At 32.9% G+C, this 27904-nt stretch overlaps 4 protein-coding genes and 2 long non-coding RNA genes across 9 annotated transcripts in view; 4 read left to right on the top strand and 2 right to left on the bottom strand.

The window, feature by feature from the left end:
• Nucleotides 1–1389: 1389 nt before the first annotated feature.
• LOC130497624 (uncharacterized) lies at nucleotides 1390–2279 on the top strand. The gene is made up of 2 exons (XR_008936624.1): nucleotides 1390–1663; nucleotides 2001–2279. It is a non-coding gene; the product is annotated as an uncharacterized LOC130497624 (long non-coding RNA).
• Nucleotides 2280–8765: 6486 nt separating this feature from the next.
• On the bottom strand, nucleotides 8766–9824 carry LOC108815555 (putative F-box protein At1g70380). The gene has a single exon (XM_018588121.1). It carries the CDS (start codon nucleotides 9822–9824, stop codon nucleotides 8766–8768), a length of 1059 nt encoding a protein of 352 aa, XP_018443623.1.
• Nucleotides 9825–14549: 4725 nt separating this feature from the next.
• Nucleotides 14550–16335, top strand: LOC108815557 (MATH domain and coiled-coil domain-containing protein At3g58440-like). The gene is made up of 5 exons (XM_056991388.1): nucleotides 14550–14638; nucleotides 14717–14835; nucleotides 14945–14949; nucleotides 15280–15816; nucleotides 15901–16335. Exons 1-5 carry the CDS (start codon nucleotides 14550–14552, stop codon nucleotides 16333–16335), a joined length of 1185 nt encoding a protein of 394 aa, XP_056847368.1.
• A 313-nt stretch (nucleotides 16336–16648) lies between these two features.
• Nucleotides 16649–27904, top strand: part of LOC108817009 (eukaryotic translation initiation factor 4G) — a 32752-nt gene continuing 21496 nt past the window's right edge. The window contains exons 1-7 of one of the 4 annotated variants that reach the window (XM_018589587.2): nucleotides 16649–16806; nucleotides 16901–17070; nucleotides 17174–17280; nucleotides 17371–17454; nucleotides 17535–17599; nucleotides 17684–17725; nucleotides 17889–17938. In XM_018589587.2, the coding sequence (XP_018445089.2) occupies nucleotides 16901–17070; nucleotides 17174–17280; nucleotides 17371–17454; nucleotides 17535–17599; nucleotides 17684–17725; nucleotides 17889–17938 (518 nt within the window). In that variant the 5' untranslated portion in view covers nucleotides 16649–16806. Of the gene's footprint in view, nucleotides 16807–16900; nucleotides 17071–17169; nucleotides 17281–17370; nucleotides 17455–17534; nucleotides 17600–17683; nucleotides 17726–17888; nucleotides 17939–27904 lie in introns of all 4 variants that reach the window. The other 3 variants (XM_056990336.1, XM_056990334.1, XM_056990335.1) reach the window with 3 other exon arrangements.
• LOC108817015 (uncharacterized) lies at nucleotides 21765–23581 on the bottom strand. The gene is made up of 4 exons (XR_008936477.1): nucleotides 23185–23581; nucleotides 22815–22879; nucleotides 22522–22670; nucleotides 21765–22242 (listed from the first exon to the last, which is right to left on the bottom strand). It is a non-coding gene; the product is annotated as an uncharacterized LOC108817015 (long non-coding RNA).
• Nucleotides 25471–27763, top strand: LOC108817011 (MATH domain and coiled-coil domain-containing protein At3g58270). Its single transcript, XM_018589590.2, has 4 exons — nucleotides 25471–25846; nucleotides 25937–26097; nucleotides 26233–26975; nucleotides 27198–27763. The coding sequence occupies exons 1-4, from the start codon at nucleotides 25716–25718 to the stop codon at nucleotides 27603–27605; spliced, it is 1443 nt and encodes a 480-aa protein (XP_018445092.1). The 5' UTR covers nucleotides 25471–25715; the 3' UTR covers nucleotides 27606–27763.

The raw sequence follows: 27904 nt of genomic DNA on the forward strand, positions 1-27904 counted from the left end.
TGGTAAAGGTTTGATGATAACACGTCTAAAGAAGCCTCGGATGATCTTGATGATGATGGTGCTTCCTCTCATGTTTCAAATAATGGTGATGACACGTCTGAAGAAACCTCAGAGGATGGTGATGCATCCAAAGGCAATCTTGCTGATGATTATGACGATTATGGTCCTTTAAGCCAATCAAATATATCCTTCAAGTAAAGATGAATAGTAAACTAATCTCTGAACTAAAAATTCAACGAAATAAAATCTCAACTTTAATTTTGTTAACATCTATTACCCTCCGTCAAAGTATTTTAGACAGAGGGTTCACAGACACATAACTAAATCTGAATGTTTCTTTTCTCAAATTTTTAGTTGATGGTTTGTTTATGGTCCATTTTTAGTTGAAGAGTTTTATTACTAAAAATCCTATATTTGTCTCTGATCTATCTCTATATTAAATGTGAATGACATTACCTGAAAAAGAAAAAGAAATGAAGTTATTTTTTAAGAGAAAAGGAAAATTACTTAAGTTGCATATAAAATAATTTGGAAATCAAGTTCTGGTTATGTATACAAAGAAGACGTACCTCTATGAAATGTATTTCTATAAAATAAGAAAATCGAGAGAACTTTGTTTAGTGCTTGTGTGGTCAATCATTTGGAGTTAGTGTTGTGCTCTAGGTATTGAAGTACTTGATGACATACTTTTGAATTCAGGAAGATTGAAGTCTAGGCTTTAGGGAAAATTTTAGCTTATGATTGGATTATTCTAAAGAATTTTTGTAATAGATAATGATGGTATTTTAAGAAGATTGTGTCTTATTTATGCATTAGCAGAACGGTGTAATTTGTTTTCTTGTTCTAGTGAATTTGATAAGAAAAAAACTTATGTCTTCTTTATTTTCTGTATTTTATTATTTTGACTTTACTGCACTTACATATTAATATGTGCTTTGAGGTTCAAAGTTAGGAGACATGAATCCAGCTAAACCCGCAATCACTCATCTAAAGTATTTAATGTAATGATCTTGGCTTCTTGTTTTCGAGTGTTAGCCGGGAGAAAGGGTAGTGATGTAGTAATATGGGACGGGAGTTTTAGCAAAACAAAAACAAAGTTGAAGGGAATAAGCCGCTACCAGGCTCTGGCTTATCTACGTGGCAACAACAAAACTGTCGATCTAGCAGAACGGACATTGCAAAAAGAAATAATTACACCATGAGTCACTTTTTGTCTTTCTAATATCACTATAGGTCATATTTTGCTACTAAGGCACTTTGTCAAAGCTTTCCCTTGTTACCAAAAAGAAAAAAAAAATGTGAAAACCCAATTCTATCCTTCTTTCTCTAATCATATTATCTCTCCTTCTCTTCCATCGACAACCACTTATTCCTCATCTCCTCCTCTGTCTTTTTTTAAAATTTTCTGCATCAACCGTCAACCACTTATTCTAAATCTTATGCATCAACCACATCTATTATTGTTGATTCCAAATCTTTTTTTTTTCTTTTAAATCTCTAATCGACGAGAAGAATCAAAACCCTAGTTCTCGTGGTTCTTTTTAGATTGGATTCAAAGTGGCTATTTTGCTATGTATCAGCCGGAGAAGATCGAAAGCTTCAGAGTTTGAAGCTGATTCGCTGTCAAAATTATATAATTTGGCGGTCATGATCTCAGATGCAGGTACAGTACAAATATTTGTTGATTCTTTTTCTCTTTGAATGATTAATTTATGGTTTATGATTGATAAGTTAGTTATTAGAATATCATGGGCTATAGGAATTGGTCACAAAAAAAGGCTCTTCTCAATATTAGATTCTTTTTGAATATGTGATTCCTAAATGTGATACATCCAATGGACAAAGGCGATGTTGAGTTGATAATTGACCTGGAAAATATTCCTAAACCAGTTGAGATTCTGTTCAAATAACTATTGTTGACCTTCTTGTATGTGTGATGCTATGAACAAGCTTGGCAGTTATTCCAAAATATTAAACTCCTTTGTACATTTTTTTTACAGGTTTCACCTTTGGCTTCTGATTTTTATTCATGAAAGGAATGTATAAGTTATGTGGTGAAGAAGCATGCTATGAAGAGATTAGAGCCTCCATTAAAATCTTTAATGATTTTGGCAAAGCTCATAGGTTCACCCATAAATCTTTCTTGTACATGTGGATAATATATGTAATTTGTACATGTGGATATCACAATCGTACATGTGAAAATTATTTACATCACTGTACATTTGGATCATGATAAACAAGTACATCTACAAACTGCTTATACATGTGTTTTACAATTTTTTTTATCATGGCAATGGATGAATCTGAAGAGAACAATGGATTTCTATAGGTTGTCAAAAGGTTGATTTTTTTGGGAGGGAGTTGGTTTTATTGATAGAAATCTTGAACTTGTCTTCCATTAAATCTCTATAATATTATTTGAGAAGTCAGTTTCCTATGTGTCGCGCTCACGTTAACTCTCACGGTGGTTGATTACATTGATACCCTTAATGAATCAAAAATATAATATTAAATACTATAATTGATTTTTATTCAAATTTCTTTTGTAAAATTTCCAAATAACATATATAATAAAAAAGGAAATATTTATAAAGACTATAAAGTGAATTTAAAAACGAAAATATATGTATTAATAATATGATTTCATTAAAAAGGAAAGTTCACAAATAGTAATATTGCATTAAAAATATTTTTAAAATAATATAAAATATACTAATAAAATAATTTCTTTATATTTTTCAAAGTAACAGAAATAATTTTTATATATCTATCTATTTTTTAGATGATTACATAAAATAATTAAGTAACATAAACAGATATATTGACTAAAATCATTTATAATTAGTATTATTGAAATGCTATTTGTATTTCCTATATTTTGGTTACTATAATATCTTTGAATTACAACAAAAATATCTATAAATTATATTTTACTTATATAATATGATTTGTCAGATGCAATCGCAATTTTTTCTGCTTATTTTTAAAAGATATAACGAGAAATAAAAGTTAACAATAAACATCTTTTGATCGAATATTTATAAAATATTTTAAAATCACACTATATATTTTAACGAGGTAAATATATTATATTTTATCATTATTAAAATTGTATGTTTATTTAATATTAAATTTGCTTTTAAATTCAACGTTTTTATGTTTGTGTAACTTTTTAATATAGCCATAATCAGAAGACATGAAATTAGTTAGAATTTATAAAAATATTCTTGTTATTATAAATATTGATATGAGTTTATGAGCTTCCAAAAAGGTACGAGAAGTAACTTTCTATATATTATTTTTCTTATATATTTTTAAAAATCAGTATTTAATTTGATATATTTTATGAAAATACGCTCACATTTAAACGATAAATAAATTAATTTGACTTGACTTAATTATAATAATAAAATTATACTTCAGCTTGAATTTGAAAGAATATATGTAAGTTAATACAACATGAGTTACTCGACTAATCCAACTAATTATATCTAAAATCATAGATTAAACTATAATAAGAAAATATAATTTTATACTAATAATAATTTATTTTATAAATATATATTATAGGATACTCAAAACACATTAACAAATGAAAATAAAATATTAACCAACTGTAACAATTTAGTTTTTTGTAAAATTTATATATATTCATGCGACTTCAGCATATTATCTTTATATTTATTTACATAATTTTGATTCAAACGCTTTAGTTTATTTTTTATTTCATTCTAAGCACAATATATCTTAAGTTATACATAATCTTCCTAAAATATAATTACATATTTAAGACAACAACCAACCTAAATGTTAATAAGAAAATAAATCAAAATTTTAATATATTTAGAATAAAAGATATTATAGTTGAATTCATAGAAATAGATGCAATCCAATATACCCAAATCATAACTAAATCGACTGTAAAAACAACAAGACCGACTAGATATAATATATCTAAAATCATATGTCTGTTAAAATAATACAATATTATTAATATAAGTTAATTTAAAATTAGAAGTAAATAGCAATCAATTATTATATTATATTTACTTTATAAATATTTATACCCGTGCATGAGCACGGGAAAATCATCTAGTCTCAAAATATTAGCTTTGTCTCAGGTATCTATTGGACCTTCATTCTTTCCCCATGTGTACAATAGCCTAGTTAATTTTTTTTGTGTCCACCGGTTTGTCTCAAGTAACATATATATGTGTGTACACATGTACACTATACATATAAGATGTACATTCAACGGTTTTTTATACATGTACACTTCAGAAACCAATGATAATATTTATATTGCATCCACGCATTCTATAGAAAATTTCTTGCAATTTTGATGTTTGGTTTTCAGAAAATTTAAGTAACATATATATATATATATATATATATATATGTACACATGTACATTATACATGTAATATGCACATGTATAGATATAATGTACACATGTACACTAAACGGGTTTGTACATATGTACATTTCATTTATGCTTAATTTTAATATTTTTTTAAAGAGAATGACAATTTTGTAATAAACTCATCTTCTTCAAACTAGGGCTTCCTACGATTTATGCAACTCATCTCTGAGCCGCAATTGATTTTCTTCATGAAATTTTTATTTTTTTTGATGATTTTACATCTAGAACTTACAAATGTTTATTAGATTAACCGATTATAGTCAAAACACAAACAAACACACTACTTTTCCCATAAATTCCGAATCTTAACTGATTATAACCAAAACGCCATGGCCATTTTCAAACATCCCCTCCAAACGCCAGGAACTTGTATAACTCAAAATTTAGATCTTGGTTCATCACTGAAATTCACCGCCTCTGATAACAATGTTTTATCATTGAATCCTATGTGAATTTGAAATGTTTTCTACAGATAATTGAGAGAGATTGAGAAAAGGGCGTACAAAGAGAAAACGGAGAAAAGAAAAAAAAAGTAACTGAAAAAATAAAGAGAGAACATGAAAGAGAGAGAGAGGATTATCAAAGGAGGGCAGTGTGGTATTTAGCCATTCAGAAAGTGTCTGAGTATACAAGAGTGACTTATGCTGTCATTAAAAGTCAAAAAGTGACTCAAGTTGTTAATTTCTCAATTAGAAAAATAACATTGTAGGTCACATTATATCTTTTATATTACATGTTGAGTCACTTATGACTACTAGCACACTTCTTTTTGTCTTCTTCCTATCAAGTCACATGCGAAATTTCATTTGTGTCCTTTCATTCTTTTAAAAAAATGTTTATTAATTTGACCTTATCTATCTTCTACATTCACTTTTTTTTAATGGCTTTGTTTCTTCTTCCTCGATCTCTTTAAACCAACCTCTCATTTTCATTACAGAAACTTCCTTTCACCCTCTTTCGCTGCAAAATCCTTCTTGTACCTTCTCTGGAAAAACGCATCTTGTTTTCCATTTCAAGATTTCTGAAATTCTTCCACTTCTCTCTCCGTCAGTGGAAAACCCACCATCCATCTCCACGGCGATCTCATTGAAAGCTTCAAGAATCATGAATCCTTCCCAGAAAATAGAGGATTGTTGATCTGGAATTTCTTCTTCGCAGCGGTGATCTAGAGAAAAGGGGGATTAGGCTTTTGATTTGGTTTTTAAATATTGATTTTGATTTTTAGGTTTGTAATTCCTGTCTCTCTTTATTGACTCAAAAGCTAGAGATGTTGTTGGGTTTTTTGAATCTTTCAAAGACAAAGATAAATCTGGGGTGCGTAAAGATGAATCAGAGGTTAGAATGTTGTTTGGGTTTTTGATTTTTAGATTTGTTGGTTTTGATAAATCTCTCAAAGATGTTTTTGGGTGTGTATGTACACAGTATAACGTCTTATCTATTGTGCTTTTTAATGTTTTTGTTCTGGTTTTTTTTCTGAAAGCTTTTAGATGTTATGTGTATATGAATGCTTTGTACATGTACAATATCATATTTGCAGGTTTTAAAAAAGTTGTCACCCAGATTTACTATCCATGTATACATTATATTCATACAGTACATGTGTACATCTAATTTGTATTGTACATCTAAATTATTTGTGTACACATTTTTTCAAAAAACTTTTTTGTTTTTGTCTTTTTCATCTAAAAAACCAAGCCTTGCAATGTCTGGAACTCATTCTAGTGTTAACACATTGCAGACATTACATAATGTACATAAAGACTTTCTCCTCTTCATATATATACGAACACATGTACACTACATAGATAAAGTGCATGTGTACAAATGTACACTACATAGATAAAATGCACATGTATAAAATTAATGTACATAGGTATACTAAGCGGATGTGTACACATGTACATCCAAAAGATAATGTACATACAATATTTTTTACGGAGTGGCAGTTTTGTAATAAACTCGTCTTCTTCAAATTAGGGCTTTCCATTTTTTTCTGCAACTCATATCGGAGCCGCCATTGATTTTCTTTATGAGATCTTTAATTTTTTGACAATTTCACTTTTAAAACTTACAAATTTTGTATAGATTAACCGTTTATAATCAAAAGACAAGCAAAACACAAGTTTACTAAATTGGTCGATTAAAAATCAGTGGTTTCAAACTAGTGGTGGTTATGGAGATGATAGGATGTAAAGGAAACGAATGAAGCAGAAATCTGGCCGAACTACAACATAGATTTTTTTTTTGTTAGGAGATTTTCCAGAAATTAAAAGCTTGCCCATGGAAAGCCAGTTTCTTCTCATAGCCATCTCTTATCACGTATAAGGTTTAATTCCTGGAAAAGAGAGAGAGAGAGAGATAAGTTGTTTTAGAGATAAGTTGTTTGAAAAAAAAAAGTTTGAGATAAGTGTTTTTTGGTTTGTATGGTTTAAATTCAAACAATAAAATAAAGAAAGATATATTTTGAATTTTTAGATCAGTTATATTAAACACACGTGACAACTACGTTACATGGAATCGCCGGTGGAGGTGCGTTTCTTGCTTCCGAAGCGGAATCGGAAGCGGAAGCGCTCGGAATCGCATGGAATCGTCTTGGAATCGCGTTTCCAGAATTGTGGTGTTTGGAAGCGTGATGGAAGCGCACGGTTCTTAGGTGGAAGCGTTTATGGTCGTAGATCGGAAGCTTAATGGTGACTGGATTGGTGATATGCAAAGAAGAAGAACATTTTTTTTATTGGCTTGCAAATTTTAATTGATTTTCGGTCCAAATAACTCTTTTCTTTGTCAAGCGGCCCAACTTAATTCACTTTATTAAATTTTAGTTCACAAATAACAATAGAGTTGGAAACTAAAAACTCAAGTCCATTATATGATGTTTTTTCACTTATTTGTTTTGTTTCTTGTTGTTTGTATTATTCAGTTGCTGCGTATGAATTAATTAATTGAAGTGTTTTTTTCTTCAGTTTCAAAGCAATCATACATAGATTTACATATATTATTATATTTTTTCTTTGTAACTATACATATTTATTTTATTTTAGTTATAGTATATGAATAGTATATGAATTATGTACTGGATTTTACTGTTTATAAAATTTTATCCTGTATATTAATTTTGGTGTTTAATATATATATACACGCTTCCAACACGTATCCGCTTCCTAAATATTTTTAAAAATACGTTTCCGCGCTTCCTAGCGTTTCCGCTTCCACGTACCCGCTTCCGTTTCCATGTAACATAGCGTGACAAACAGAAAATAGAGGTAACAAGTTATTTGTTGGCATTGAGGATAGTGTGGTATTTCACCACTCAAAAAGTGCTTGTATAGTAGAAAGTGACTCAGAGTGAAACCAAAAGTGAGAAAGTGACCTATACTGTAAATCACTCTATTAGTTTTGTAAAAAATAATATAAATTATTATTTAAAATACAAATTAATAATAAATGAAAATGTCTATGTCACGATTAGCTTCAAGTCATGTCATTATTGTTAATATGCCGTATTATTATTATTAATTTAAATCAATATGGTTATTACACATGGAAAATCATTTTTCAGATAATATCTAGAAGATATTTTTGTACAGTTTTTTTTTAGATTGAAAAATAACCACAATTTAATTCAACGGATCCACACCCGTTCCTCTTAAAACCGACTCAAACCGCATTTGCATGTTGAATTTTTTGAAACGGTCAATCCGCACCGTTCTGCGACGGGTCAAAGCATGACCCACAGATAACACTTAAATTCCCAGCTCTAAACACAAGACAAAAGGGTATATTTTTCGTTTGTATTTGGCGTCTTACGCTTACATAGGAAATACTTTATATTAGAGTTCACAAGATCCTCAGATTGTAGTCTCATAGGAAATATTCCCTCCGTTTTTAAAAGAGTTATGTTTTGGAAAAATATTTTATTTCAAAAAAAAATATTTTATATTTTCTATGAGAAAATTGCAAATTTAAGAAAATTAATTGATTTTATTGGATTACTATTAGCTAAAAACTATTGAAAATTAAAAATTACAGAAAACAATAAAGTTATTATAGTGATTTAATACATTTTCTTTATATACATGTAAAAACACTAAAAATATATCTTTTAAAAACGGAGGGAGTATTTTATAATATTAGAGTTCGCAAGATCGTACACAGAGGTCCTTGCTTTATAACAACCGAAGAAAACAAACAAGATCCTACACATAGGTCCTTGCTTTTATTACAACTGAAGAAAACAAACAAGATCCTACACAGAGGTCCTTGCATTTATTACAACATGAAGAAAACAAACATAACCACACAATAACCAGAAAGTTCTCTATTTCACTAATTTTGAAACTTAATCTTTAGTGGAGCTGAAGTTTGGGACCTCTACAAAATCCAGGATGGCCCTAACATGCCTAGAAGGAGGATTGACTGCACAATTGATACTTATCTTTAGTGGAGCCGAAGTTTTAGGTTCATAGTACATGACATGTAGAGGCTCTTGCAAGAGACTAGAAGGTGTAAATACAAACTTATCGGTACCAATGGTACCAACACATTCATACGTGCACTTGAGAGAGTTTTGAGCGAATGGCGGAATCTCGTATTGTAGTTTCGACCAGGTTCCTGCTGCCTCAAGAGTCCAAATTCTACGAGCGCCTGGTCGAGAACCTTTGACGGTAAGTGCTAATTTTCCATTAACTTTCACCAAATTATCATAACTCTTGACCCATATCGGTAACTTAATAGTCAAGAGCTCTTCTTTCTTAAGGTCGAAGCATGATACTATGGAATGAATATGGCTTCCGAAGTACATTTTACCATCTATGCAGATTCCGCTGGGGTGTGTAGTAAAAAGTGCAGTATGGTTAACTCTTCTCCAATGCATGTTTTCATCAAGGAGGTTGAGTATTCGAAGCTCCGTTTTACTTTCTCTTTCTCGTGAAATCAAGCATAGGACCTTGAACACATGACTTTCCAGATCAAATCCTAGTGAGTAATGAGTTTCATCTGCCGGCCCTAATTCGATAACCTTGGGTAACACCTTATACACTCCCCTAGTAGGGTTCAATATCGCGGATTTCCCTGTTTTGTTGTAACAGCAAATGGAACCACGAACCGTCTGAGAGGAGATGTATTGAAAGGGACAAGCCAACCTTGGAATCATGACCTGGTTTTTGTTCCACAGCTCGGGTGGCTTGTTTTGAAGAACCGAGTGAAACCACAAGTGACTGGTTTTGTTCCGAGAGTCTGGTGACATGAATAGAATCCGCGGATTCGCCAAGGATTTAGACCACAAAGATTTAGCCCATTCTTTGGAGAGGCTGCACATCCTTGGAGCCGTCTCAAGTGAAATCCTCTGGACAATTTCCGTGATCAAATCACTAGGAAAATAATCACAAACTTTCTCCATTTTTTCATTTTCACTCGTCATGATTTGTTTTCCTTTTCCCTCCATTTCTCACTCTTTCTTTGAACAAGAAACTCACTTAGGTTTGATTTTGTTGTAATGAGAAGAATGAGCACTTTTGTATATTATATAGTCCGGATGGGAGAAAGGTAGACTGGGAAACATTGGCGGAGGCAACCACAATATTTATAGTGGCAATATTATTATGATTTAAATAATATAAGCGTTCTTTTTGGCTACAAAGTTCCCGTTGAAATTTAGAATCCTTATCCACAATCTTAGCCAAAAAAAACAAGTATTCTTATTCATATCCAAGTGGTTGCTCCTTTAGCAACTTGGAGAATCCGAACATGAAGTAATCACTTGATTCTTTCATAATGTAAGTTTCTGTAGCTCTTGTTTAAGATGCGTGTTCAAGTATCATTACGCAAACTTGATGAATTTATTTTCCAGCCTAGTGGTGAGATATTATTATCACCAAAGGAACGATCCCCTTACAAATTGGGATTCGGACAAACTTTAATCAAAAGAAGTTCTATCACCAAGAATCTACTATATAGAGCAGTCCCATTGAGGCCCTAAACAGGCCATAGATGCCTACAACAGTGGAGATATTTGCTTTACATGTTTTTGTCGTTTCTTGGGAATCTTTGAATTAAAGAACTTAGAATCTCCGTGCTCAGAGTCAATTGGTTAATGAGAGAATATATAAACCTGGACAAATGTGCTAATATTTGCTTTGGAACAACTGAAGCTTGTGTTACACAAAAAAAAAAGGAACAACTGATTCTAGTCTTCTTCCCATCTGAGACAGAGCAAGTGGGAGCATGCATTAGTAGCAGCAGAGAACTGTGTTCTTATGTGCTGGTTTCGATGCTTTTTTTTATCAGTAGACTGATTTATTGCATAAAAATTAGAAGCAGTCCAAAAATGTATCTACAGTAAAACCTCTATAAATTAATAATGTTGGGACTACACCAAAACTATAGTTTTTTATTAATTTATAGAAATTATTAATTTATCGAGATACTAATTGAACCAAAAACTCAATTCGGGATTATGAAATTATATTAATTTATAGAAATATTAATTTATAGATTATTAATTTAAAGAGGCTATACTGTATATTATTAAAACTGAATTATTTTTTGTACTTTTTTTTACTTACAGATTTATACTTCTTTTTATTTATAGATTTTTTACTGCATTAAAAATAAATTAAATACTTATTTCTCAGTAGAAAATTTATGTCTAAACCACATTAAAGATCATACATGTTTTTTATTAAACCAAACATTTGGTTTCAAACATCTTGATTGACTAAACCAAAAAATAATATGTCGACCAAACTCATACTAAAAATGACTTCCAAAATTAAACTATTGAGTATTTTAAGTTGTATGGTATTTTTAAGTGTTATATACTATTTCAAACCATATACTAATAAATATGCTGAAGATCAAACCAGAAACCAACGATGGTACACCAGCACATAAAGGGTACAATCGTTTCTTCCTCTCGCGCCAAACTTCTTTTCAATTCTTGATAATATTTTATTTCATTTTTTTAAAAATATTGAATATAAAATAGTGAACTTCTATTGGTAGGTGAATCTAGAGATTCACCATAAAGAGTGAACCCAAGAATTAACTCATTCTTCTCATTCTATGCTGAAGATGAGCTATTCTTGGGTTCACTCTCTAGGGTGAATCTAAAGGTTCACCAACCAATAGAAAATTGTCATTTTAGATTTAGTATCTTTTAATTAAGGAAACAAATAATTTGTCAAATTATATTATCTTTTCAAAATAAAATTTAAAAATAAATAAAAATAGTATATAAAAACGAATTAAAAAAAAATAATGTTGTCAACTAAACCCTAAACTCTAATACTAAACCCTAAACTCTAATCCTAAACCCTAAACCCTTGGGTAAACCCTAAACCCTTGAAAAAACACTAAACATGTTGTCAACAAAACACTAAACCCTAAACTCTAATCCTAAACCCTAAACCCTTGGGTAAACCCTAAACCCTTGGGTAAACCCTAAACCCTTGGAAAACAACGAACATTTGGATAAATTCTAAACTATAAATCTTAAACACTAAACTCTAAATCTAATAAATAAATATTTTTTAAAAATAATATTTTTTAGAACTATTGTTATTTTTATTTATTTAATCTTTTTATTTATTTTAAAAGCATAACATAATTTGGCAAGTTATTTTGTTTCCTTAATTAAAAGATACTAGATTTAAAATGACAACTTTCTATTGGTTGGTGAACCTAAAGGTTCACCCTAGGGGGTGAACCTAAGAAAAAGTCGCTGAAGATTAAACAATACCAAAACAAACCATATGATGTATAACTCCAAGGGAATTTTCCACTATAGCATTTTTTCTGTTTTTGTTTCAAAAGTAACACTAGAAACTAAGGATCTAACTGGTGACCAAGGAATGAAAGGGAATAGTGCATTCCTTGCTATTCCTAATTGTTTTTACCATTTATGAGGAATAGTTTTTCCTTTTCATTCTTTGTCATTCCTTTTATTCTAGAGGAATATAGAACAAATTTGTTCCTTGCTATAATTGATGAGGAATAATATTCCTTTCTATTCCTATAAATTTATTCCTCTGCATTTTTTCCCTACTTATTCCTAGTATTCCTCTAATGGTCACCAGTTAGACCCTAAGAGTCTAACTGGTGACCAATGAATGGAAGGGAATAGTGCATTCCTTGCTATTCCTAATTGTTTTTACCATTTATGATGAATAGTTTTTCCTTTTCATTCCTTGTCATTCCTTTTATTCTAGAGGAATATAGAACAAATTTGTTCCTTGCTATAATTGATGAGGAATAATATTCCTTTCTATTCCTATAAATTTATTCCTCTGCATTTTTTCCCTACTTATTCCTAGTATTCCTCTAATGGTCACCAGTTAGACCCTAAAACTCACAAAATAATATTCATTAACTGTTAAAAAAACTCTACTATGTTGTAAACTAAAAAAATAATAATTGTATTTTTACTCATAAACATAAAGTCTCCTTATATAGGGAATTTACACCGTCATAGAAATATGGAAATAATACATAAACATAATTCCAAAGTGAAAAGAAAAACTGCCACAACTAGGTAAATGGAAAAAGCTAGCCGATTATAATATAAACAGATGGGCCGGTTTGGGCTGGTTATGATCGTCCACCATATGATTTATAACACTCCCCTTGGACGACATAACCATTCAGAGCTTGTAATAAGCTTTAGATGTCTGTGTTGCCTCATTAAAACTTTTTCAGGAAAACCTAATGGGACAAAACCATAATCCCAAAAAAAAAAAAAAACCACCACAACTAGACAAATGGAAAAAGCTAGCCGATTATAACATAAACAGATGGGCGGTTTGGACTGGTTATGGTCATCCACCATATGATTTATAACACTCCCCCTTGGACGATATAACCATTCAAAGTTTGTAATACGCTTTGGATGTTGCTTCATTAAAACTTTTTGAAACTATTTTAAAAACTTTTGTTTTCAAATATTTAGCATTTATTCTTTATTTTATAAAACTTTAACACATTAACCACACCTCTTAACTCTAAACCCTAAAATTTAGATTACTTAATCTTGTGGGTATAAATGCAAATTAACCTATTTAATGAAACATTTTGATCATTTTTTCTTTGTTATATGTGTGACGAATATTTTTAGTGCTATCCAAGAGAATTTCTCATTTATAAAAATTATTTGTTTCAGCTGTTTTTTAAAGTGAGTTGTTAAAAAAGTTGTTTTTTGAATGTTTAGTTTTTCTATGATTAATAAATGATTTATATTCGTTATTCTCTCTCTAAAAAACAATAACTATTTTAAATGGCAATTTGAAATAAAAATCTTACATCAAAAAGGACTAAAAAAGGAAGTCTAGGATTAAAACTGTTACTCTCTTTAGAATATCTCCAAAAGACTCTCTATTTTAGAGTTTGCAAAAACTGTATAATTGAAGTTTTAAGGTGTTTTTCTCCAAAAGAAAAACTTCAAACTTAACTTCAAAACTATTCGTATTTTACTCTATAGTCCTTGTATTAATCATAATTAATGTAAATCCATAAAACTTTTATAAATAACTAACACACATATAAAAATATTACAGAAATATTAAGTAATAAAATATTACACTAAAAGATAAAATTATAAATAGAGATATATAATAAAAGATTAAACTACAAACAAAATATCACATTATTTCATAAGTTATTAATAAATGATTTCTATTCGTTATTCTCTCTCTAAAAAACAAGAACTATTTTAAATGGCAATTTGAAATAAAAATCTTACACCAAAAATGACTAAAAAGGAAGTCTAGGTTTAAAACTATTCCTCTCTTTAGAAAGACAAAATTCTCTCTTGTTCTCTCAACTTTAGAGGAATCATCTTTTTATTCTGACGAGTCTTTTGGTGTGATTTTCAACTTTAGAGGAATCACCCTATATTTTTTCTGATTTTGTGTTGAAGCTAATAAACAGACAACTTCAAGTTTTACCAAAGAAAAAACAGACAACTTCAAGCTCCTCGGATTTAGTTAAATCCCGATGATTTCAAAATGAATTAGATTAATCTAATTATGGTTTAGTTAAGTTTGTCTCGGGTTATCCGTCCCTAGCAATGCCTCTTTCTTTAAAACCATAAACCCTCCCATTTCAGATTCTGATATCGTTGTGAATGGGAATGGAAGAGCAGCAAATGGAGAAGAAGTTCACTTATTGTCTAGGCAACACGTGCTACTCTCGCCCCTACTCCCTCGCCGGCTGCAACTGGTAACCTTTTTAACTCTTGTTTTGTTTTGGGTTTGGGATTTGATTTTGATTTTAGATAAAGAGTTTGTTTTGTACAAGGTACCTCTCTGCTTGTCCTAAAGGAGACTACTTGTGCTTGTCTCTGGAACTTGAGCCTGAATCTTTGCCTCCAGGATGGAGAAGAGACGTGAAGTTTAGCTTCACTCTCGTGAACAAGGGTTGGCGTTATACTAACAAAACATTAGGTGATTGATTACTTGTTATTTCAATTTCAAGTTCTGTAGTAGATATAATCTCTGTGTTTGCTGGTAAAGTTTTTTGTCCTAGTTCAAGTAATTTGATCACGCTTTGATGAGACAGTTTCTTGGACATGAGAGGAGCGCAATGCTGTTTCGATGCAAAGAATAACATTCATGGTTTTGAAGACTTCTTGCCCCCTTTCCAAACTATTCAACACAAGTGAAAGATTATGGTGAATTATAGACTCATTGTCCTCGCTGAGATACATGTTTTCCCAGCTATTCTTGTACCAAAGGAACCTCTTCATGCCAAGTGGTGCAAAAAACTGAGAATGTATCTAAAGAGAATTTACGTGTTGGTGATGCTGCATCTGAAGTGCTGACAGGTGCTGATGATGATGATGAGATGATGGAGCTGACTAGGGTTCAGATGATGATGATAACACGTCTAAAGAAGCCACAGATGATCTTGATGATGATGGTGCTTCCTCTCATGTTTCAAATAATGGTGATGACACGTCTGAAGAAGCCTCAGAGGATGGTGATGCATCCAAAGACAATCTGGCTGATAATTATGATGATGATGATGATGATGATGATGATGGTCCTTTAAGCCAATCAAATGCGTTGGAGGACGTGTCTCCTTTAGTGGGAAACCATGTTGTAAGCTGTAACGGTTTGGCAGCTGAGACTGAGGTTTCCAACGGTGAAAACACACCTAAAGAAGATGTCGATGATGAGGCTACATCTCTTGTTTCCGATGATAGTGCTAGAAACGGAAGTTCTCTACACCAAGTGAAGTCCTTGAAGGATGCATCTCAAACAGTAGAAAATGGTGGTGGTGGTAGGGGTTTAAACAATGTGGTATCTGTTACTGAGACTTGTAATAATGTGTTCAAGGAGATCCAACCAGTAAAGGAAACGAAGGATGTCAATGGGTTTCAGGTTTTTTCTTCTCAGGTAAGAACATGTTCTATATATCATGTGTCCCAATCTCTTATTTTCATGGTAAAGCCTCTCTTTTACGTTGTTTATGGCTAGCAGGTGGAGTCGGTGAGCTATATATTCAAAAGACACCCGGACATAACATCAGACTTTCGTCCAAAGAACCAACAGATCAGAAGAGCTTACATGAATGAACTCCTTAGCCTCATCGAGATGCTGTGCCAGTCACCAGAGAAGCTCTCCGAGGATGATCTGAGCAATGATGATGACACACTTGCTGATCTGATTGATGTCGGTTTTAGATTAGACTGGCTGAAGACAAAGATGAATGAGGTTTCTGAAAAGAAGAAGAAAGAACAGAGTAGTGGCACACGGCTGAAAACAATGGAGGAAGAGTTGCTGAAGCTGAAGCTAATGTTCTTGGATCTTGAAACTCAGCTGCAGATGGAAAAGGCAGAGGCATTGGCCGCAAGAGCTCCTCCTCCTTCAACGATGTTGTTTACTGATTCTGCGAGGATTCTTGTAGACTTGTAGATGAATTTGTTATAGTTCCAGCAGAAAATATTCCAACGATGAGCTGAGTTTATGACCAGACTCTTTATATATGGTATATCATTGGGATCGCCATAGCTCTCTAGTAGTTCGACATTCCAGTCTTTAGATTCCTGATTGATCAGATCGCTTACCCTCATGGTCTGATCCCAAACATGAAAGTAAAAAAAATTTAAAGGTTTAAAATGTTAGTAAATTGAATTATGAGGGGTTTTATGTGATTTCTCGAAACATGTGATTAGTAATTTGGTATATTACGGTTGAGGACATATCATTTATTTGCATTTTTTTTTCTTTTTGCTTTTGAAACAAAGTAATTCGAAATTAAAAGTAAAAGGGGTGGGTCCCTCTGAACTATTTTCTTCTTCCTTTGACGATGCTTGAGTGACTTTACTTTGAGCTAGCTGCTTCTGAACGAATTCCCTGGTAGCTTATCAGATTTCAACTCATAAGGTGACCTTTTCTTCTCTAACTAACACTCGAATTCTCTGGTGAGCTCTAGACTGGGATACCTATCATTCTTTCTTAACGTGTTACTCGGTCTCAGATGTCCTACAATCAGTCAAGACCCGACAGAAGCGATAGTCAATACCGGAGAACTGGGCGATCTACCGGCTACCATCAGCAGCAGCAACAACCTCACCAATCTTCCCCCACTGCTTACGTTGGAACCGGAGCTGTGACCGACGTTGATTTTTCCTTGTCCTCTAATCGAAGGTATTCGATCAATGTCTTTACAATTTTGGAGGCTCGAGGATTCTCCTGATGACATTAGAAAGTTTCTACCAACCTTTTTGGGTATTTTTTTTTTTTATGGAAGTTTAAAGAAGCCTCAAAGACGGCATCAGACTAGGGTGAATCCACCACCTGTGAGTCATCCAGTTCCTAACAAGCACAGTGGTCCCTATGTACAGTCTCGCTCTCAAGGTATGATTTTTGATCACGGAAAGGTGTTTTTCAACACTGCTCCTTTTGGTTAGCTCACCCTTTAAAAAAAAAAAAAATATATACTGTTAGTTGTAGTAGCCTCTGGTGTACCGGCCAATTCATCTAGTGGAGCTATTCCAAAGGCTCCAACTTCGCAGTCTCCCACAGCTGAAGGTGGGATCACTATGTTTTGCGTGTGTAGAGCGTTACTGGATTCTTCTGTACATCAATCTATAAATATATGTTTTTTACAGCCCCTGGAGATCCTTTTAAAGCATCTGCTTTCCGATTTGCGTCACTTGGTCCTGACTTAATGAAGGTATCTTTCTCTGTTCCTTCCTTATTTTTCTTTTGTTTGATCTGTCCCAGCTACACCTAATCATATGCCCCATTGGTTTCCTAGATTTCAGCACCTCCGAATATGGATAAGCAGAAGCGTGCACAGGTCCACACTAAGTATTTTTGTTGACTCGTTATTCCGCATGTTTATATATTATGATGTTGAATAGCCTGATGCACTGTTTTTTTTTTTTAGTCTCAACTAATTTGGAGACTCTGTTCCACTTTTTTAATTGAACTTTCTCTCATAAATTACACATTGTTTGCAGGTGAAAGCTTGGGTACCTAAAAAGGATTTACGGAATAAGGCTGCAGATAATCAGCTGATGAAGAAAGAGGGGAACAGTCCATCAACTATGCATTTAGGTGGCCCCAATATGCCAATGCAGCCTCCCAATGTGGCTCCAACCTCGTTTCAGATTCCAATGGCATTATCTATGGGAAATTCACCTCAGATCCAGAAGCAGGTGTTTTTTCAAGGCCTCCCATCACATCCGATGCATCAGGCTCAGGGACATGGTTTTGCAACTCCTATGGGTGCTCAGATTCATCCTCAGTTGGGCCAAGTGGGTGTGGGTGCGTCTCCGCATACTCCTCCTATGCAGGTGATGCACAAAGCCGAGAGAAAGAACCAATTAGGTACGGTTACAGAAGAAGCAAAACAAAGGAAATTTAAGGGCATCTTGAACAAGTTGACCCCGCAAAACTTTGAGAAACTGTTGGAGCAATTTAAAAGTGTCAACATCGACAAAGCTGCTACGCTTGTTGGTGTAGTTTCGCAGATATTTGACAAAGCCTTGATGGAGCCTACCTTCGTTGAGATGTATGCGGATTTATGTTTTCATCTGTCTGAGGCGTTACCTGAGTTCAGTGAGGATGGTGAAAAGATTACTTTCAAAAGATTGCTTGTCAATAAATGTCACGAGGAATTTGAGAGAGGAGAGAAACAAGAGGAGGAAGCCAGTAGAGTTGCTGAAGAAGGACAAACTGAGGAGGAAAGGGAAGAGAAAAGACTCAAGGCTCGGAGGAAAATGCTCTGTAATACTAGACTTATTGGTGAGTTATACAAGAAAAGGATATTGACTGAGAAAATCACGCACGCATGCATCCAGAAGTTGCTTGGGTATGATCAGGTGGATCCACATGAAGAAAACATAGAAGCTCTGTGTGAACTAATGAGTACGATAGGAGTGAAGATCGATCATCGAAAAGCTAAGATCCATATGGATGCATATTTTAAGAGGATGAAAATGCTATCATGCAAACAAGAATTGTCTTCTAGGGTCAGGTTCATGTTAATTAATGCCATCGATCTGAGAAAGAACAAATGGCAAGGGAGAATGAATGTTGAAGGGCCAATTCCGGATACAGTCGGATAGAACATTTGCTTTGGATATTATTGCTTTTGGCTTATATCTGTACCTTTTTTTGTTTACGTACAAAAAAAGGTTGCAGTTGCACGTTCGTAGCATGCCTCTTTACTCCATTTGGTGTAAGAAAAAAATCAATATTTGGTGTTTCCACGGTTTGTGTTTTATATTAAGAGCCTACTAGATTTTGACCCGCGCTTTCAAAGCGCGGGTTTATGTTTGGTAAAATTTTTATATAATCACATTTATATAATCCGTCTTGTATATGCATTTATATAACCCGTCTCATATATGTGTTTTATATCCGGGTTTATGTTCGGTTAAAACTATATTGTACATGTATTTTTAGGTTTTTGATTTTGAATTAGATATTTTAAATATAAATCAATATAACAGTTTTATAGTTTTGATCAGTGTTTTGAAACCCGACTCGGACCTGCGGTTGAACGAATTACCGGTTGGTAACCCGGTATTTTTAATATTGTGATTTTTTTCTAATGATAAGACAAATTCGGTGATCATAAGTTGGAAATTTGTTTAAAATATATTTATATTTTTCAAAATCGTTTTAAATGATAATGATTGTTGTCAAAATTAATAATTTTAGAATTAGAAAACCGGTGGTTAATGACAGTATCAAACATGGAAATAATCGATACAATATCAAACAGAGAAATAATCGCAGACCGAAATTAAATTAGGAAACCGGTGATTAATGACAAACCAAAAAATAATTAAGAAGAAACTGGCGTAAAACGTCCAGAATACCCTTAATGAATACAAAGGAAAGGCTCCTTAGTAGTGGTAAAAAGAGTAAAAATCCAAATGTGCTTATACTTTAATAATATAGATAATTGATGCAGTATCAAACAGAGAAATAATCATAGACCGAAATTAAATTAGGAAACCGGTGATTAATGACAAACCAAAAAATAATTAAGAAGAAACTGGCGTAAAACGTCCAGAATACCCTTAATAAATACAAATGAAATGTTCTTTAGTAGGGGTAAAAAGAGTAAAAATCCAAATGTGCTTGTACTTTAATAGTATAGATTTTATGTACAATAGAAACTCCATATATTAATAAATTTTACCGGTTAATCAAATTAGGTTAATGTAAAATATGAAATAATTTGATAAAATAATAAATAATAAATTTTTAAAATTTGTAATGTAAATATATGGTTTTAATAGGATAATAAATTTGATAAAATAATAGGATAATAAATTTGAAAAATAAAGATAATAATTTTCTAAATGACTTTAAAAAAAAAATATATATATATATATATATATATAAGCAACATCTATCATAGTTTATTTTCCATTTATAGTGAAATATATCTTTTATTTTAAAATATTTCTAAATATATTGACGTTATTTATTTTTTCATTTTACACTTAAAATGTATTTATATTTACGGTATACTCCAAATAATCGAATAAAACAATATAAAATTTGTATCAATAAATTTTGGTGAGTACATATACCATAAAAATTAGTATTTTTCAAATTTATACATAAAAATGTGTAAATCTAAAAAAATGAATTTTTCTACGAGTTATTAACTTTATAAATTCATAAAATATCAAAACAATAATATTATTAATTTATAGACTTTTTACTGGACCAGAGAAATATACATTTACACGTATTTTTCACTTTTCAATTACATTCCAACACAATTTTAGTTTTAAAGACACTGATATATATATATACTAGTGGTATTCCGGCGCTACGCGCCGGGTTCGTATATTTTATTTTTACATGAATTTAAAATTTATTTTATGGTCTTAGTTAAAAATATGTTCTAAAATGTCAAAATGAAAATCTGTTGAACAAACATGATATTTTTCTGATCCAATCGATAGTGGTTAGCAATCATAGTGTGTTACTTTGTTTTTGAAATTGTTTAGTTCAAAGTAGATTAGCATAAGTGGCTGTGACTAATTTATTTTGTAAAATTAGAATAAAATCGATAATCATATATAACGAAATTAATTTAGTTGGAATTTAGACATAAAGTAAAGTTGATGTTCTATTTAGGGAACATACTTATATTCTCAAGTACCATGTGTTTAGTGTATAGAAGAACTGACATTTGGAATTTTATTTTTTAGACTAATCTGAATTTAGATGTATGTAATGAAGTTTTTTTATTATTATTTGAGTTTTGTTTATATATTCTGCTTTTTTGTTGTTGAACATCATGTTTTCTTATTTTATGATTTAGATATTATCCATGCATAAAACATATATTTTTATTATATTTTGGATTGAAGAATTTTTAGAGATTACATAGCTAAATTGTGTATATCAAAAACATCATGCCATTCTTTGAGTCTCTCATTGGAACAACCAAGAACCAAACCAACTGTACCATCACCATCATAAAAGTTAGCCTTCTTTAACTAAGAAGCTCTATAAGCCTTTTAGTTCTCTTATGAGTTCATCTCTTCTCTCGATCATTACGGTGGTTTATTGGAGCCAGAACTTTTAAATATGGGATCCAATCGCACTTTTATTATTATTTTATCTTTATGTTAGGTGTCACTTTCATGTGTTATTGATATTGGTGATTCCGAATCCAACAAACGGGAAATAGTAAAAGAACATAGTCAAAATTACCAAGATCTAAAGTCAGGTTTCAAATCCCCAAGAAGAGTGGACGCCGCTGTTGGATTTTGTGCTTGACAGAGATTGTCTTTACTAATGTTACAAAGCAATATGCAGCCGTTACAAAGCAATCGCTCGGTAGTTGTGGGATCTGAAAGGGTACGTTTGTTTTCTGCTTGGTATTTCCAATATCAAAATAGCAGAAACCCTATTAACATCTGGATCTTTAAGCAAAAGAACCTAAGAGCTCAATAGATATTCAGACACAACACATGGCCCATTTCACATGATGCAAACCATACAAAACAAAATTAATGTGGAGCGACACGTGCAGAGAGGCACGATCGAAAGTCATCGACCCTCTCTTTGCCTTCCATGATCGTACACATCACAGACTCGAACTGTTCTCTTCCCATAAAAAAAGGCTAGTCTTTTTCTACATCTTGAGGGCATTTGCGAGCTAAGAGCCATGCATTGTTACTAAGGACTTGAAGAGACCACTTGGCTGCTAATATTGCTACATGGATTGTAATACATAATGGGTTTTAACATCTCAAGAACTTGGAAACCTCAAATTCTTCCATAGAGCAATCTCGAGGTTGCTATATTATAGCCAAGTAAGTATGTTGCATCAACCTGCACACACACAGTGAAGCAATCCATTGTTTGCAATGAAATAACGAATACAAAGGATCATGACTGTCGAGAACCATTTCCCTTTCGCGTAATAGCAAGCCCAGAATAAATATATTAAAAAAACATACGACAAAATCATAATGAGAATCAGTATAATTTGGACAAAATCAATGCAGTCTAGACTAACTAAACATTGTACACAACTGATTTCAAACAACAATCAGACAATACGATAACAATAGCAGCCTCATATAATAATAATAAAAGAAAGTGAGATACCTTGGCTATAATATCAATTTTAAGGTTTACGGGAACTTTAGCACATCATTTCTTTAACCACCATTCGTCCTCCCATTTGACTCCTCACATATCATGCGCATCTCCTATTCAAAGGGCTTGCTTTTCGCTTCATCGTGTAGCTTGCAATGCTGCACATAAACTCACTTTAGTTCTTGCGATAAAATGAACTCTGAGAATTCAAAAGCACATGGTTGCATAAATAATCAGTCTTCAAGAGATCCACAAAATTTTACTACTTAAAGTCAAGCATATGAGAAGCACACATTACTCACATTGTCCCCACTTCAATAATGCCTTATTTGTATGCCGTGTCATGTAATTAAATTCCTCATTTTTCCTGTAATAAATCTCAATCCATCAGAGCACTTGTATGCATAAATAACTTAGGTAGTTGAACGGGGCAGAAATAGCCAAAAGCTATGGAATCAATAATTTTGTTGTAAATCTCTAGCTCCATCTAATAAGTGAATCAGTATCATAAAATCCCATTAACCGAAGAAGCACCGTCGCAGTTTCTTAGTTTCAGACTATACGCATAAAGCATACTACAATTGTCTGCGCCAATTGGAGGACCAGAATATTTCTGCAGAATCAGAATCAGTATAAACTAATCGCTGATTAATAGGAGATGGAAAAACTTACATATGATATGCTAACAAAGGAATCAGTTTTGATATTCTTTGTCTCTCACCATCGGCCGGCTCTCAAATCGGCAAGGAGAGTGTATGAATTTGCCACCGGAATCTGTTGCTGCTAGGAAATTGTATGTTTCTGGATATCGTTTGATTTGGACTGTGCATGCTAGGAAGGTCCGATATTAATAGCTGGAGCTCCAGGCGGTTACAGTGGAAACGAAGAGGTAGATAGAAATCTTTAAGTGAGCGGAGTGGATTAATTAAGGGTAAACTCAAAATAAAGAACGAATTAAAGGCGTCTACTTTCTCTGGAATATCGTCGGTGAGGTCTCTGCCGGAAGAGGAAGAAGGGAAGAGAAAACCTAATGCCACGTAGACTGGTTACAGTTGCTATATCGTTTGGGTTTTAAAGTGGATTCATTTTGAAATCAAGAGGAGAAAGCCCAAAACAAATAAATGGCAGGAGTGAGGTCGAATTCAGAATGGCCAGGCGTGGCGAGAAAGCGACGCGCCCAACAAAAAGGAATGCGTGAAATACACGGATGACTCAGCGTTTCGACCAGTGTGGTTGCGACAGGTGTCACCATTTGCCCTCCTTCACAAATATGTCGTGGATAGCCTAAGGAGGCAGATTTCCCAACTTTATTGTATTAGATATATATATATATATATATATATATATATATATATATATATATATCCAATAGCAGAATTTTATAAACTGCATATATAATCAATTCAGAACTTTAGTCAGTCTATACTATTATTGACAAATAATTTTGCTTATTTGTCATTTTTCAATATTAGTTATTTATCATATTTTTATTATTTTTACGAAAATCATTAGTTTGAATATTATATATATATAATATCTATTATTATATAGTTATATGTATTTATAATGACAAATTAATGAAATATATATTACTGATATCGTATTTATTCAAAAAATAAAAAAAATCAACTATTTTTCAGTTCTCATAATAATTTTTAAATTATTATACATGTATTAATAAATAACTAGATTTTGACCCGCCCTTAAAAGGACGGGTATATTCTTTTATTTTAAATTTAATTTTTATATTTATTTTTTCTTTCTGATTATATTTGTATTTTTCTAATCATATTTGCGTATAAATTTAGATCAAAATATATTATAATTTAAAAATTAATCCGGTATACGCACAGTTAAGGCTGAGTTGCGGGTCGAACTCGCCCCGCTGACCCACCAACCCGCGGATTTTCAACTTTGTTTTGGTTAAAAAATAAAAATATGATCCGCACAACCTGCAAACAAATAATATTGTACATTCATCTGCTCCGCTTAATTTTGTGGTTATCCGTAGGTTGTATACATATTTTAAAAATCATTATTTAATTTAATTACTATAAAAGTATATTTATAATAAAAATTTATACATGATTTAAATTTTAAATTATTATTTTTAAATTTTTATTTTTTAAATAATTTGCGGGTCGACGGGTAGCCGCGATCCAAAATCCACCAATTCATACTAAGCCCGGATAAAAAAACTCATAACCTGCATCCGCAAATAAATTTTTCAAAAGTTGGACGAAAAATAATTAGTTAGTGAAAGAATTCAACAATTTTTTTAAGTAATTTTTTTGGTAGTGATTTCCCTTTTAATAATATAGATGAGGTACAATGTTGTTTTAAATTAATTCCATACCATTTATTCGATACAAAAAAATTATATAAACATTAGTAATAGAAACAGAGGTTTATACAAATATTTCTTACGCACATATTTAAAATGTTAGAAGTCAACAGTTTAGATTATAGTAACATTTAAAGTTAATAATAGTAATAGGCTTTATTTAAATGAAGGAGAATCTTATTAAGTTGTTATAAAATATGTTAGTTATAAGATTTTGTTATATGTAATAGGTTGGACTAAAAAAATGAAAAGGTCTAAAACAACTTGTATAAGTCGACTTTTCAAGACTGCTTCCCTTTTAATAACATAGATGTGAATTGAATGGTTTAGTAGTTTTGATATTTCGAATAGATTGGTTTAATAGTCTGGGCGGGCCATGTCATTGATTTAAAGCCCACAAAAGGTGTTAAGAAGTTAAAAGCCACTATTTTTTGGTCATTATAATTGAAACTCTTTAAGACAAAACTACTGTGTTTTGATGGCATGACATGAAGTGGTAATATTTGTGCGACTTAATACAAGCGTTCTTGCCTTGTCCTTCGGCATATGTGCGGCAAGGCAAAGTACCAATTAAACTCGGTAAAATTCTGACGAACCAAACTGACCAAAAGTTTAACTATTTGAACCGAAATAAAGGAACGAACCGAACCGGCAGGCCTAGTGGTGACCGAGACAGTTGGCTCTCTATCAGTAGAGCTGTGAAGTAGCGGGACAGCTACAGTCAGTGGCGTTAAGGACATTCTCTTTCTGGCTAGGGTTCTTAAAATTATTCTCTTTTCTTAAACCCTGACTGAATCCCTACGCACTAAGTTTCTCACGGGAGTGTGTGATTCTCGGTTTTTCGATCCGTTCTCCGGCGATGACTTCTCATCGGGTGTTAATGGGGGAGGAGCAAATGGAGAAGAGATTCAGTTGGGTTTTGAAGAAGTTCTCATCTTTACAAGAAGAGAGATGCTACTCTCGCTCCTTCGTCGTCGCCGGGGTCAATTGGTAACAGAGAGAGAGAGACACGATTTTACTAACTATTTTGTGTGTTTGGTTGGGATTAGATTTTGAGGTGGGTTTTGTTTTTCTGTACAGGCGCCTTGCTGCTTACCGGAAGGGAGATAAGAATGATGGTCACTTGGCCTTGTTTCTGGAGTTTGCAGACTCTGAGTCTCTGCCACCTGGATGGGCAAGAGACGTCAATTTTAGCCTCACTCTCGTCACTAAGGCTTTTGGCAAATCCAACTTAGTAATGAGTAAGCTCATGCCCTCGCTTTTTGCTCCATCTAGTTAGATTAGGATCTCTTTTATCTCTAGACTGTAGAGTACAATTTTATGCAATGCAGAGAATGAGACAAGTCTTTTTTTCCGTGCTTCTGTTTTGGTGGCAGGAACGCAACAATTCTTCAGTGACGAGATTGAGGGTTGTGGTTGTGATACGTTTGTGCCCCTTACCAAACTTCATGAGAAGAGTGAAGGATTTCTGGTGAATAACAAAATCATTATCCTCGCTGAACTACATGTACTTCCTGCCTCTGTTGTTGTAGTACCAGAGGAAACTGTCAAGAAGATTACTGAACCTCTTAGCTGCCAAGCGGATGATGAATCTGTCGGAAAATCTCAGAGGGGTGCTTCTTGTGAAGAAACTGAGGTTACGAATTTAGATGATGATGGCTCATCTGAAGAGGGTTCTGATAATGATGATGATGATGATGGTCTTTTTGACGAGGTTACAGGTGAGGGTAGTGTTTCGTCTAAAAAGGATGTCTATGGTGATGATGCTTCATCTCCTTTGTCAGATGATGGAGGTGTGGACATAAGTCTTTCGAACCAATCCAGTGCTTTGGAAGAGGCTTCTCACACAGTAGGAAATCATGGTTTAAAGAGTAACAGTGTGGCAGCAGAGACTGAAGTTTCCAATGATGATGCACCTAAAGAAGATGTCGGTGATGAGGCTTCTTCATCTTTTGTTTTCAATGACAGTGGTGTTATAAACAGAACCTCTCTAGACCAAGTGAAGCCCTTGGGGGATGCCTCTCAGACAGTGGAAAATGGTGTTATCACTGATACATCGGTTACTGAGGCTGCTAAGGAAACAATGGATGTCAATGGGTTTGACGTTTTTTCTTCTCAGGTAATAACGGGATTCATCTTTTTTTCTATTATTATTATAGAGAAGCTCTAATCTGAAACTGACGTGACAGTATGTTCTATATATCATATGTCCCAATCTCAACCTTTCTTTAGAAAATAATTCTGGATGGTGCATGTTCTGGTTTATTTCATTTTTACCTTTTAGGTTTTACTCTCACAATCTTGCTCCCAACATAGTTTAATGTTGTTTATGGCTAAGCAGGTAGAATCAGTGAGACATATATTCAGAAGACACCCGGACATAGCATTAGGCTTCCGTCCTAAGAACAGACAGATCAAAAGAGCGTACATGAATGAACTCCTTAGCCTCATCCAGCTTCTGTGCCAGTCACCAGAAAAGCTCTCAGAGGATGATCTGAGTAATGCTGATGACACGCTGGCTGATCTGATTGATATCGGCTTTAAACTGGATTGGCTGAAGACAAAGTTGAATGAGGTTTCTGAAAAGAAGAAGAAAGAACAGAGTATTGGGGCACGGCTGCTATCAATGGAGGAACAGTTGCAGAAACTGAAGCTAATGTTCTTGGATCTTGAGACTCAGTTGCAGATGGAAAAGGCTGAGGCGTTGGCCGCAAGAGCTCCTCTCTCGTTCAGTGATGTTGTTTGCTGATTTGGGAGGATTCTTGTAGAATTGTAGATGAATCTTTCTTTTTTCTTTTGATGTCTAGGAACAATTCTCAAGTTCATAGTGTCACTAGTCTTTCGTCAAGTGAAACGAAGTAGTTAAATTAACTTGAAAAAAAATGAGTATTTTACAACATTCTAAAATTGAATTGTATCTCTAGGATTTAAGCTTTGGAGGCTGCAAGACCGTTGCAGTGTCATCAGTTTCTCCAATTTTTTTGAGAACCTAAAAACATTTCTTCTAATGCTAAGAACATCTCCAATGGTTCACTCTATTTTTTACTC

This window comes from Raphanus sativus, chromosome 7, assembly GCF_000801105.2.
Source record: "Raphanus sativus cultivar WK10039 chromosome 7, ASM80110v3, whole genome shotgun sequence".
NCBI lineage: Eukaryota > Viridiplantae > Streptophyta > Magnoliopsida > Brassicales > Brassicaceae > Raphanus > Raphanus sativus.